Here is an 11,490-nt window from a genome sequence, read left to right on the forward strand (position 1 = left end):
AGACCCCCGGGCTGGGGACCCCGAACTAGAGACCCCCGGGCTGGGGACCCCGGACTAGAGACCCCCGGGCTGGGGACCCCGGACTAGAGACCCCCGGGCTGGGGACCCCGGACTAGAGACCCCCGGGCTGGGGACCCCGGACTAGAGACCCCCGGGCTGGGGACCCCGGACTAGAGACCCTCGGCTGGGGACCCCCGCCCTCCCATGAGGAAAGCCGGCTTCCCCTCGCTGCGGCAGGACCCTGGCCCCGGCAGGTGGACCCCTCTGACAGGGGACGCCCCGCCCGCTCGTCGCCCACAGCTCCCTCTCTTCTCCGCAGGCGCCTTGGCCCCGGGGCTGGGGGCTGGGGGCCCCGGGAGCCCCCGCAGCATGAGCTCCGAACCGCAGCAGAGCCGCGAGAAGGCTGCAGGGCGAGCAGGGCGGAAGCCCGGGGTGAGAGTCGTGGGCCGGGCTGGCGCAGGGAGGGCAGAGCCCCGGCACCCACCCCTGGTCGCTGACTGGGAGCCGAGGGCCAAGGCCACTGTCACACCTGCCAAGGCCAGCCACTCACCTGCCCTGAGGCCAGCATCACACCTTGCACACCTTCCGCAAACCCAGGGAAAGCAGGAGACTATGCTGTGCTCCCCCAGCTACCAAGAGGAAATCTGGGGTGTAGGGAAGGCCCGAATCCCCATTTCACAGGCTGCCCAAGGTGGTAAGGCAGCTGTGCTAAGGAGTCCCAGTGGCACCTGTTACCTTCTCTAGGCCAAGGATGCATTCCGAGACATCTCTGCGTACTTCTCCAAGGAAGAGTGGGCAGAGATGGGGGACTGGGAGAAGCTCCGCTACAGGAACGTGAAAAGGAACTATGATGCGCTGACTACCTTAGGTAAGGGGAAGCTGATCCCAGAGCTGCCTATCCAGCCGCCCTCTGACCCTGCTGCAGTCTGGCTCTCTTAGGTGCCCGCAGCTGCCTACAGTTCCCTTCCCTGTGGAGAAAAATCTGCAGGGAAAGTTTGTTTTTGCACCAGTGCAGGGCTGAATGCGAACTTGTCTGACTCTCGCAGCCCATCTGACTGGGCCCCTCAGGCTTTGTGGCGCTCTGCATCACCACCACCCTTCGTGTTTCCTCCTTTCCAGGTCTCAGAGCCCCTCGCCCAGCTTTTATGTGTCACCGCCGGCAGACCATCAAACCACAGGTGGATGATGCCGAAGATTCCGATGAAGAGTGGACACCCAGGCAGCAAGGTGAGGGGCCAGAAGAGTTTGGAAGTGTCAGCCACTTCTCCGGAAAAAGCAGAGGGAGAGGGTGCTGACTCAAACACCTAAGTATTCAACAAACACTTAAAAGTTTGCAAAGGTTACATACAGTAAGAGACCATATAAAGCTTCCAAATGTGAAAAATAATAACATATTATTTGTAGATACACTAATGAATGCGAAATATATGAAATCTGAACGTGGATAAGAAATACCAAATTTGGAATAGCTGTCATGACTAGAGAAGGAGGAAGGGCCAACAAGGGGTTTAGCTGTGACTTAGTTAGTTTTTCATTTATTGTCTGAGGCAGCTGTGGCAGAACGTTGAGGTCTGAGTGCATGAGAGTGGGTGAATAGGTTTTTGCAGTATCATTCTCCATCCTCTTCTATCTGCTTAAAATTTTTTTTTTTTAACAAAAAGGAGATTGTTTTTGCTAAACATTGTTAATTACTCAAAGAGCAGTTAAGTAAGCCTTAAAGCCAGTTAAACTGTAAACCTAGCAAAAAGCTTTCTAATACTAATTTCATAATAATTCAATGTCTTAGATGAAATGTCTTAAAGAAATGGTTAACATATTATGTAAAAATACATAATTTATTTACATCTATTTAATCACAGCACACAATCCTCTCTCCCCAAATCAAACCTGTTCTTTTATCTACCAGCATATGGTAGATAAAACTATGTCCAATCTTTATAAAATAAGAAGCTCACTTCTTTCCAGCTGCTCAGACAGGAGGCTTAGATGAAGACGGAGTTAGTCTGCCTAAACTGAATAAATTAACTTGGAGCTGGTCTATGACCCCCCATGTATAGATTTCAAGTTCCTTTGGCTCTGAAAAGAGGTCTGAAAGTCTAGTGTTGGTTGGTCATGAAAAAGAGAGTCTTCATAGGGAAATACATTCTTCCTGGCTTATCACACATTTTCATCAGGACTCAGAAATTTCCCAACCCAATTTACTTTTTTTTTAAATAAATGTAATGTTGACCTTATGAATTCAAGATGAAGCAAAGATCAGGTTTTGTGTATATATATTTTTAACATTTTAAGAAAATAACTACTTGATGCTCCAGTAGAAGCATAGGCCTTAATTAATAATACTGCAGAAATCATTTTAAAATCACCCTCGAGTAATGCTTGAATACTTTTTAGTTCAAAGTTCTATGTTACCACGTGAGTATCTCCAGAGTCCAGAAACATTTAACAACCAAGTTTCTCATCATCTTTTAGTCAAACATCTTTGTGTGACCTTCAGAGTAGAACAGATGAAACACCAGAAGGTAAGTTTCCCCCAAATCCTATTGTCAAGAATACCTTCCTCAAGGGTCCAAAGATAAATAAGAGTAGGAGAATATGCAGACTATCCTGGGAACTGCTTACCATTTTAACACAATGTACAAATCAGCAACAATAACAGCTACCACTTGTTTTATTTTTGCACTATTTTGGGCTTTACTTTAAGCATTCATATGAAAAACCTTACAAACCAACTCTAGGAAATAGGTACTATAAACTGTCACCACTTTATAGATGAAGAAACTGAGGTACAGAAATGTTCAACTATATGCCTGAGATCCGAGTATCACTGGTGAGACTAACACAAAGTCTCTTCCCGAAACCACTTACTTGCTCATTATGTGGTTTTATAAAGTTCAGGCTGTCTCCTCTACATGTGCAGCTGATTCAAACCTCAGCTCTTCTCTGCCATGCTAAAGTGAGAGATGTTCTAAGACACTTGATAGGGTTCCTTTGTCATTCCATTATGTGCAAATAAAAACGACATTTGTATGGTAGATGTTCCCAAACGAAGAAGGACAGATGGCCCTCACTGTCTGGGGCTCCCACTCTCATAAGAGGAAAGAGCCCCCATTCCTGAGGAGCTTCAGGTTTGAGAAACAGGAAAATGACTTAAGGGCTTCATAATGGCCACACATTATTCAGTGGAAACATCCTTCTAGAATTGATTCCAAATGTTCATTGCTGTAGGAGGAAGCAAAGTTCTTTCCTCTGGGTTCTGATTTTTATCATATTTTTTAGAATCATTTGCTTAGCCTGCCTGCCCTCTGCGTTGTGAACCCTTTGAGAGCCTAGACCATGTCAGATTCATCTCAGAAGTCCCAGGCCTAGTTCAGGGCACTTTGAAAGCTCTCTGAATATTTTCTGAATGTTTCTGTATTTACAGATTAAATTAGGAGTGAAAAAGTTAAGGAATGCTGAAGATCATATCTATAAACTAGATTTCAACTATAGACATGGTTGAGGAGGTGATTTTATAGCAGGACTATGAGAAAAATTATTAATAACTCATATGTATACTTTATCCAATAGCTCACACAACTCTTGTGAGCATTATTACATCTAACATTCAGTATGACCTTATGAATTAGGACATGTGCCCATTTATAGATAAGGAAACTGAGGGAACATCAAGAGAATAAGCTAATGTACACCTTTACCAGGAACCAGTAAATGTAATTCCGAAGTCAAACATTCTTTCCAGGATATGCCAATTTGCAACATTTAGCAATGCTTTCTTTGTTGTACAGATAAATTTCTGCCAGCCATTTCTTTGTTTTGTTCCCAATTTCATTTCTTCATCGCCCTCATTTTCCAGATGTGTTTTGTCCCCTCTGTACTTTTCTACATTTTCTCTCATCAAATGTCCTTTTCCTCTCTTTCTGTAGCACTTACTCCCTTCTTTTGTAGACCTTGTTGGTTCTCTAGTTGCTCTTCCCAAACCTTCTCTCTACCTTATTCACACTTAGAGGGAGACATTTGAGAGAAATTGAAAAGAAAGGGCCTGAAAACATAAGTTCTAGTTCTGGACTCACTACCTCTTAGCTCTTCCTCTTCCTTCTGGCCCTCATTCTCTCCAGGTACCTCCAAGGGCTCTTAAAGTACCAGTTAAGGTCATGTATTGAGTATGGCACAGTCCTTTTTAAAGCACTAAGGAAATGCTTGTTGTCTTTTAATATGTGACTCTCCTATTAAAGGGAGTGTCCAGGGTACTCACAAGTAATGAATCTATTTTGAAGGAATTATCAGGAATGGCAAATTTGCCAAACACTACTGTCTCAGAGCAGTTCCAGAAGCTGGCATCCCCTACTGGAGAAGCAAGAGTCTTTGGACAGCATCCTAGACGAAAATTGAGTAAGAGAAACTATTATGGGAACTAGTTCCTTGAACTCTTCTAGAAAGGTCCATAAGTATGGTCTGGGCTTGTGGGACGGACTTTGGACAGGCCTGGGTTAAGCTGGACCAAGCTCAGCCCAGAAGTGTTGAACAGCAAGCACATTAACTTCAAGGTAACATGCTTAGGTTACAGTCTATATTAAAAAGTTGGGATGTGGGGAAGATCTACATTGTTGGCTCCAGATTCCTAATCTGTAAAATAGAGATAAAGACACAGAGCTTAAATATTGCTTGAGAACATTAAATTGAATATAAAAGACCTGACAACTGCAAGGTGTCCAATAAATTCACCTGTGGTGTTCAGGACCTTACCTTCTTCAGTGTTGTATGCCCAGCCTTCACTCAATGCCCAACACATAATATGCAGGCAAGGAAATTTTTCTGAGTGAATAAATGTGTGGATGAAACTTTTTTAAGTAAGAAGGTTGGGAAATTAAACCTGATAATGAGAGGAGCCAGAATCTAAAATTGGATTAGTCATCAGTAGTCAGTGTGGTTGTGGTATCTTAGTCTCTGAACCAACAGTTTTGGGGGCAGGGTGGGGGTGGGACAGAATACATAGGAGAAGTGATGATTTAGTGGCAGGAGATTTCACATTTTCTGATAAAACAGGGACTAGCATTCCACATCGCACCAAACTCACTCACCTGCTCTCCTTAGAGCCCAGAAGAAAGGAGATTGAAGTGAAGATGTACGGCCTGAGAGAAAGAAAGGGCCTTGCGTATGAGGAGGTCAGGGAGCCCCAGGATGATGACTACCTCTGTAAGTGAGCCCCTGCTCTACTCACAGAGAACACTTATATTCTGGAACAATAATTTCATCTCATCATTTAGTTCCCAATTATTCCCTCTAGTGACTTGGAATATAGGACTGAGGCTTAATAATGTAAGCTCCTGGGCTCTACCTGCTCCCTGTTCTTTACGTCCAGGAATATACACATATCCTGCCCTTCCCCTAATCCCAATCCCAATTCCTCCTCCAGACTGCGAAAAATGTCAAAATTTTTTCATTGACAACTGTCCTGTTCATGGGCCCCCAACATTTGTAAAGGACAATGTAGTGGACAAGGGGCACCCCAATCGCTCAGCCCTCACTCTGCCTCCTGGACTGAGGATTGGACCTTCGGGCATCCCAGAAGCAGGGCTTGGAGTGTGGAACGAGGTGTCCAATCTGCCTTTGGGTCTGCACTTTGGCCCCTATGAGGGCCATGTAATAGAAGATGAAGAGGCAGCTAAGAGCGGATACTCCTGGCTGGTGAGAAGCACCTGCCCCTCCCCTTGTCCTCTGGGTTCCCACATCCCTTCCCCGCCTCTGGTGGGTCATTGCCTCCTATATGCATGGGGATGACTGAGTGGTCTTTGCATGAATGTGGAACTCCTCTCTAAGGATCAGGGGGTCTGTGGGAGCTGAGTGGTACTGATACCAAGAAATGGCAGTAGAAGTGTCTACTATGACAAGTTGATGCAGATGTGTAGATGGTGAAAAGGAGCATGCCATGTGGTAACAAACTGATGAATCCTTACAGGGTGGTGGTAAAGTAATTCTGATCATTACACAAAAATCCCTTTAACTTATTTTTCTAAAATTCAGATCACTAAGGGAAGAAACTGCTATGAGTATGTGGATGGAAAGGATGAATCTTGGTCCAACTGGATGAGGTAAGGACAATAGATTATTGGGTTTCCAGAAGGAAATTCATATCTCACAAGCCCAGGTCCCTTTCCTACTCAGGCATGCCTCCTCAGTAGCTTTTAAATCCTTGGTTATTTTTTTTCTCCATTTGACACTCTTTCATATCTTGAGACACTTAGAAACAAGAAGATAAAAATATATACTAGACGTCATCTATCCATAAACCTCTGCACTAGACAAAATCTTTTCGGCCCCTGTGAAATTAAAACTAGGTGCTGAAGGCTGCACAAGAGTGTGTCACGGTATGCTCATGGGTACGTGTGTGGCGTGACCCAGCCCCTCTCCTCGAGGGTCTCTCATTTTATCAGGGTATATAAAATGTGAATGAACTGTTATTATTCTATGTTATCATGCTAAGACAAAGAAACCACCAGGTTTCTCTAGGAACCTGGAGGAGGCAGGTGTACCTTAGGTCAAATGAGGAGATTAGAGAAAAGCCCCTCAAAAGAAGATAAATTTGGGCTGAGAATTGAATGATGTGTAGTAACTTAGAAGCAGAATACCTGATCAAATACCAAGTTCTGCAGCATTAAAAAAATTAATTTAGAGTGTGGGGATGCTGGAGATCACTGTTTTGTGGCTGTCTGGAATTGGGCTGAGGGAGAAGACCATCCTGGGCAGAATGAGTAGGGTTGAGAGGTGGGAATTCACATAAGTCATGAAAGGAACCAGGCTGTGAACAGAACGTTCCCTGAGGAACAGTGGGGGCAGGAGGGGCAGTAACAGAGTGGGAGGGCCTTGAATATCAGTGGGAGCAGGCACAGATCTTAAAGAACATCGAAACACATCGCCCATTGTTTGCTTACCCTGGCTCTGCGTCACCTCAGGTACGTGAACTGTGCCCGGGACGATGAGGAGCAGAATCTGGTGGCCTTTCAGTACCACAGGCAGATCTTCTACAGGACGTGCCGGACCATCCGACCTGGCTGTGAACTGCTGGTCTGGTATGGGGATGAGTATGGCCAGGAGCTCGGCATCAAGTGGGGCAGCAAGTGGAAGAAAGAGCTCACAGCAGAGAAAGGTGGGCACCATCATCTTTCTCTAAAAAGGGAAGAAAGAATCCTCTGTCTTGTAAATTTTTGCAGTCCAATTTTTAAGGAGAGTCTAAAGTCACTAAAATTTCAAGTCAGATGCTTCAAAAATTAAGAATTCACTATATTTGGCTTTGACTCATTGGGACAATTTTTATTTTTTTCTGATTTTATTTGTTAATCCTTTGTACACAAAATATATAAAAGAATTAGTGCTGAAGGGTCTAGAGGCAAACACAAGTTCTCAGGCACCTACCAGCTCTCCTCAAGGCAGGTTTCTTCTGGTTCTTTTGGCTGTCTCTTAATTTCCCCACATTTCTAATTAATTTGAGTACATTTTTATTCATTTATTCATTGTTTTAATTAATTACCATGTAAATTCTCACTTCATGCCAGATAGTGTTCAGGAACTAGAAATTAAGACTGAACCAGAACATCAGTGTACCTGCTCTCAATCAGCTGACACAAATGAAGGAAACAGATAATATATATGGATGTTACATTCACACATCCAGGCATATGCATACGCCTGAGTATATATATCTTCGGCTGTTAGTGTCTGAAGAGCAGCAATCCAAGGAAAGGGCCCAGGGGTTAGAGTGAGGGGCTGGGTGTTGCAGAGGACACTCAGGGAAGATCTCTTTCTGGGAGATACATTTGAGCAGAGTCTTACAAGAAGGTGGACTGAGATCAGCAAATATCTGTGGGATGAAGAGACCACATGGAATAAGTCTGGTGAAGGAAGCAGAGAGTGTAGGAACTAAGGTCAGAAAAGTGCACAGAAGCCTGCAAGTGGAGAGCCTATGCATCAAACTAAGAAACTGGGGGTGATTCCAAGAGAGATGGAGACCAGTGTGAGTTTCAGTTGGGCTGCAACAACTTGCTTAATATTATAAGACAGACTGCAATGGGAGCCACTCAGAGGTGGAGGCTAAGGTGGGAGTCAAGAGGGATGCGAAGTCTGATTGGGGATATTATACTAGGTTAGGAGTGAATGAAGGAAATCATGTATGAGGACAAGGTGTGAGGCCTGAGACCATGGACACATATATTTTCATTCTGTAATTTGTGGGAAACCAGGAGAGAACCATGTCACAAACTAGGGGCAGCAGGTGCCAGAGGCCTTTAGCCAACTCTGTCTGGCTCCCACTTCCTGATCAAGGACCTGGCACACAGTGGCTCTCAAATATGTGATTTTGAGTGGGAAGACTCAAGTGTATATTACTCACAAATGTTCTTTAACCACTGTTCCACATTGCCTTGACATTTGGGGACTCCAGGCTAAGTGGATCCTAACTCAGTGGCTCCCTTCCCTTCATAGGCAAAGACACTAAGGAATTTCCCCAGGTCATCAAGAATGTCAGTTTTCAATAGAATAAAAAGATGCAGACACTATCATGGTGAGTGATGTGGCTTAGAAGACATATAGTATCTGGGGAAAGGCTCACAGCAGTGTAGGCAGTGAAGCAGCCTGTGATGCTACTGAAGGTCTCTAGTCTAGCTGATATGCAGAAAAGTTCCTTGATGGGTTTTCTGGATTGCTGAAGAAGGTGTAATGAATAAAATTGGAATAGAATAATGGAACTATAAAGGAAGACTCTGTGGGAGACAAAGTTTGTATTGCTAATCATCAAAGGTGGTTAGTGGGTAGATCTTACCCAAGATCTTACCCAAGGCAGACATCCCAGGTGCCCTTATTCATATATACCCTGACTAATAACTTTCTCTTTCAGCAAAAGTAAAGCCAGAGATCTATCCGTGTCCCTCCTGCCGTCTGGCCTTCTCCACTGAGAAATTCCTCAGCCAGCATGTACAACGCAATCACCCCTCTCAGATCTTCCCAGCAACTTATGCAAGAAAGCACCTCCAGCCACAGGACCACAGGCCAGGAGAGCAGACACATCAGCACCAGCAGTGTTCTGATCAATGCAGCTGGAACAACAAAGTGGAAAGTCAAGAGACAGAGAAAACATCCAAACCCTTGTTTGAAAGCATAAGGCAGGCAGGGATTTCAGGGGCCTACTCCAGCCCACGCAAGGGACAAATGAGAAGCTCTAGGGAGGGTGAGAAAACAATGGAGATAGAGCCCAGCCAAGACCAGATAATGAATCCTGAAAAAACAGGGACATTATTCGTGGGAGTAGAAATCTTAAAAACTGCAAGAATCAAGTGTGCAGAGTATGAGCAGGCTTTTAGTGTTAAGTCAGCCCTCACCACCCACCAGAGGACACACTCAGGTGATAAGCACTACGTCTGCAGGGAGTGTGGGCGAGGCTTTAGTGCTAAGTCAGCCCTCACCACCCACCAGAGGATACACACAGGGGAGAAGCCCTATGTCTGCAGGGAGTGTGGGCGAGGCTTTAGTGTTAACTCACACCTCACCAGACACCAGAGGACACACACAGGGGAGAAGCCCTATGTCTGCAGGGAGTGTGGGCGAGGCTTTAGTGATAAGTCAGCCCTCACCACCCACCAGAGGACACACACAGGGGAGAAGCCCTATGTCTGCAGGGAGTGTGGGCGAGGCTTTAGTGTTAACTCACACCTCACTAGACACCAGAGGACACACACAGGGGAGAAGCCCTATGTCTGCAGGGAGTGTGGGAGAGGCTTTAGTGATAAGTCAGCCCTCACCACCCACCAGAGGACACACACAGGGGAGAAGCCCTATGTCTGCAGGGAGTGTGGGCGAGGCTTTAGTGATAAGTCAGCCCTCACCACCCACCAGAGGACACACACAGGGGAGAAGCCCTATGTCTGCAGGGAGTGTGGGCGAGGCTTTAGTGTTAACTCACACCTCACCAGACACCAGAGGACACACACAGGGGAGAAGCCCTATGTCTGCAGGGAGTGTGGGCGAGGCTTTACTGTTAAGTCAACCCTCATCACCCACCAGAGGACACACACAGGGGAGAAGCCCTATGTCTGCAGGGAGTGTAGGTGAGGCACTAGTGATAAGTCAGCCCTCACCACCCACCAGAGGACACACTCAGGGGAGAAGCCCTATGTCTGCAGGGAGTGTGAGCGAGGCTTTAGTGATAACTCACACCTCACCAGACACCAGAGGACACACTCAGGGGTGAAGCCCTATGTCTGCAGGGAGAGTGGGGGAGTCTAGCAGTAAATCACATTTCAACAGCCATAAGAGGATGAAATGTGTCACCCCACACCTCCACCATCCCAGCCCTGAGTAGCTTCTGAGCAAGACTTCTGACCCCTTACACTCTATACTATAAAGAGAGTAGAAATAACTAGTTTCACAAATTCTGCCTCCATGACAAGGGATGAAATAGAAAATCAAAGAAGGTTCCTTAAGTGATCAAAGGATTGCCATGTTGAAGTTTCCTTTCTCACACAAACCCTAACCCTTTTGGTGTTTTCTATTTGTGTTTGGTTTTTGCCATTTGTGCTAATAAATTTTGCCTCTAAAAAGGGCTATAGTCCAAACCATATGCCACACTCACTCACACACAATCAGTGATGACTGAGGAGTCATGACAAGCACAGAGAACTCACTCTCTCAGCCCAGTTTTCCACAGGAATTCAACGCTTGAAAGGACCTAAGTCTAGAGGCAATTTAGTTAAAATATTAGAGAAGTGATTCTTGGACCAGAGAGAGAAAGCTAGGCTTTGAGAGTTAGCTCAAGCAAAGAACCCCCTGGTGCCCTGGGAAGTACAGCCTCTCCTGATGGACACTATGCTACCATGGACCCTCCTAATGCCTCTTGCCTCCTGCTTTACCTTCTGTCTCTGCACCTTGTTCTCTCTTGGAGCTCAGTCTCTGTCCTCCATCCCCAGAACCCCTAAACCACATACTGCCAGCGCATCTCTAACAGTCCTCAATGTTGCAATAGTCCTCAGAACCTAGGGCCTCTAAGCCCTGCCCCAGGTCACCTTGGTTCAGAGCCTAGGGCCCCTGGCCACACCCTTTCCAGTACAGCATCCCCCAGGTTAAGCTCTTCAGCCATGTCACCCCCACCCCCTATCCCCAGCCTTCGCATTCCATGACCTCAGAGACTTAGATTCCCATGGAATGAGGAACAGCTTATACAGGCTACTGGTGCCCAGAACCCGTAAGTGAACCTGGGGGTGGGGAGGCAGGGGGAGAAGTTCAGCTGTGTCAGTTACCTGGTCACTGCCTCTCATCTCTAAGTGCTGAGGGACACTGCAGGGGGAAGAACTTTCCCCTGGTTCTGGTGACTTATTGGCCAGGCTCCCTCAAGGGCCATTTCCTTCTCTGCTTGACAGGCATGATTGTCTCCAAGGCTAGGTGCAACTTTCCCCACCTGCCTTCTCCCCTTCCCCCTTCAGGCAGCTAGGTGCCCCTGAGAAC

At 46.1% G+C, this 11,490-nt stretch overlaps 1 protein-coding gene across 1 annotated transcript; it reads left to right on the plus strand.

Moving 5' to 3' along the window:
• Positions 1-325: 325 nt before the first annotated feature.
• LOC143653458 (histone-lysine N-methyltransferase PRDM9-like) lies at positions 326-11,219 on the plus strand. Its single transcript, XM_077124484.1, has 10 exons — positions 326-432; positions 745-868; positions 1,120-1,227; positions 2,473-2,522; positions 4,278-4,392; positions 5,095-5,196; positions 5,417-5,688; positions 6,025-6,092; positions 6,954-7,147; positions 8,891-11,219. Exons 1-10 carry the CDS (start codon positions 370-372, stop codon positions 10,099-10,101), a joined length of 2,307 nt encoding a protein of 768 aa, XP_076980599.1. The 5' UTR covers positions 326-369; the 3' UTR covers positions 10,102-11,219.
• The last annotated feature ends 271 nt before the right edge of the window (positions 11,220-11,490 follow it).

The sequence above is a fragment of the Tamandua tetradactyla genome, chromosome 13, assembly GCF_023851605.1.
Source record: "Tamandua tetradactyla isolate mTamTet1 chromosome 13, mTamTet1.pri, whole genome shotgun sequence".
Lineage (NCBI taxonomy): Eukaryota > Metazoa > Chordata > Mammalia > Pilosa > Myrmecophagidae > Tamandua > Tamandua tetradactyla.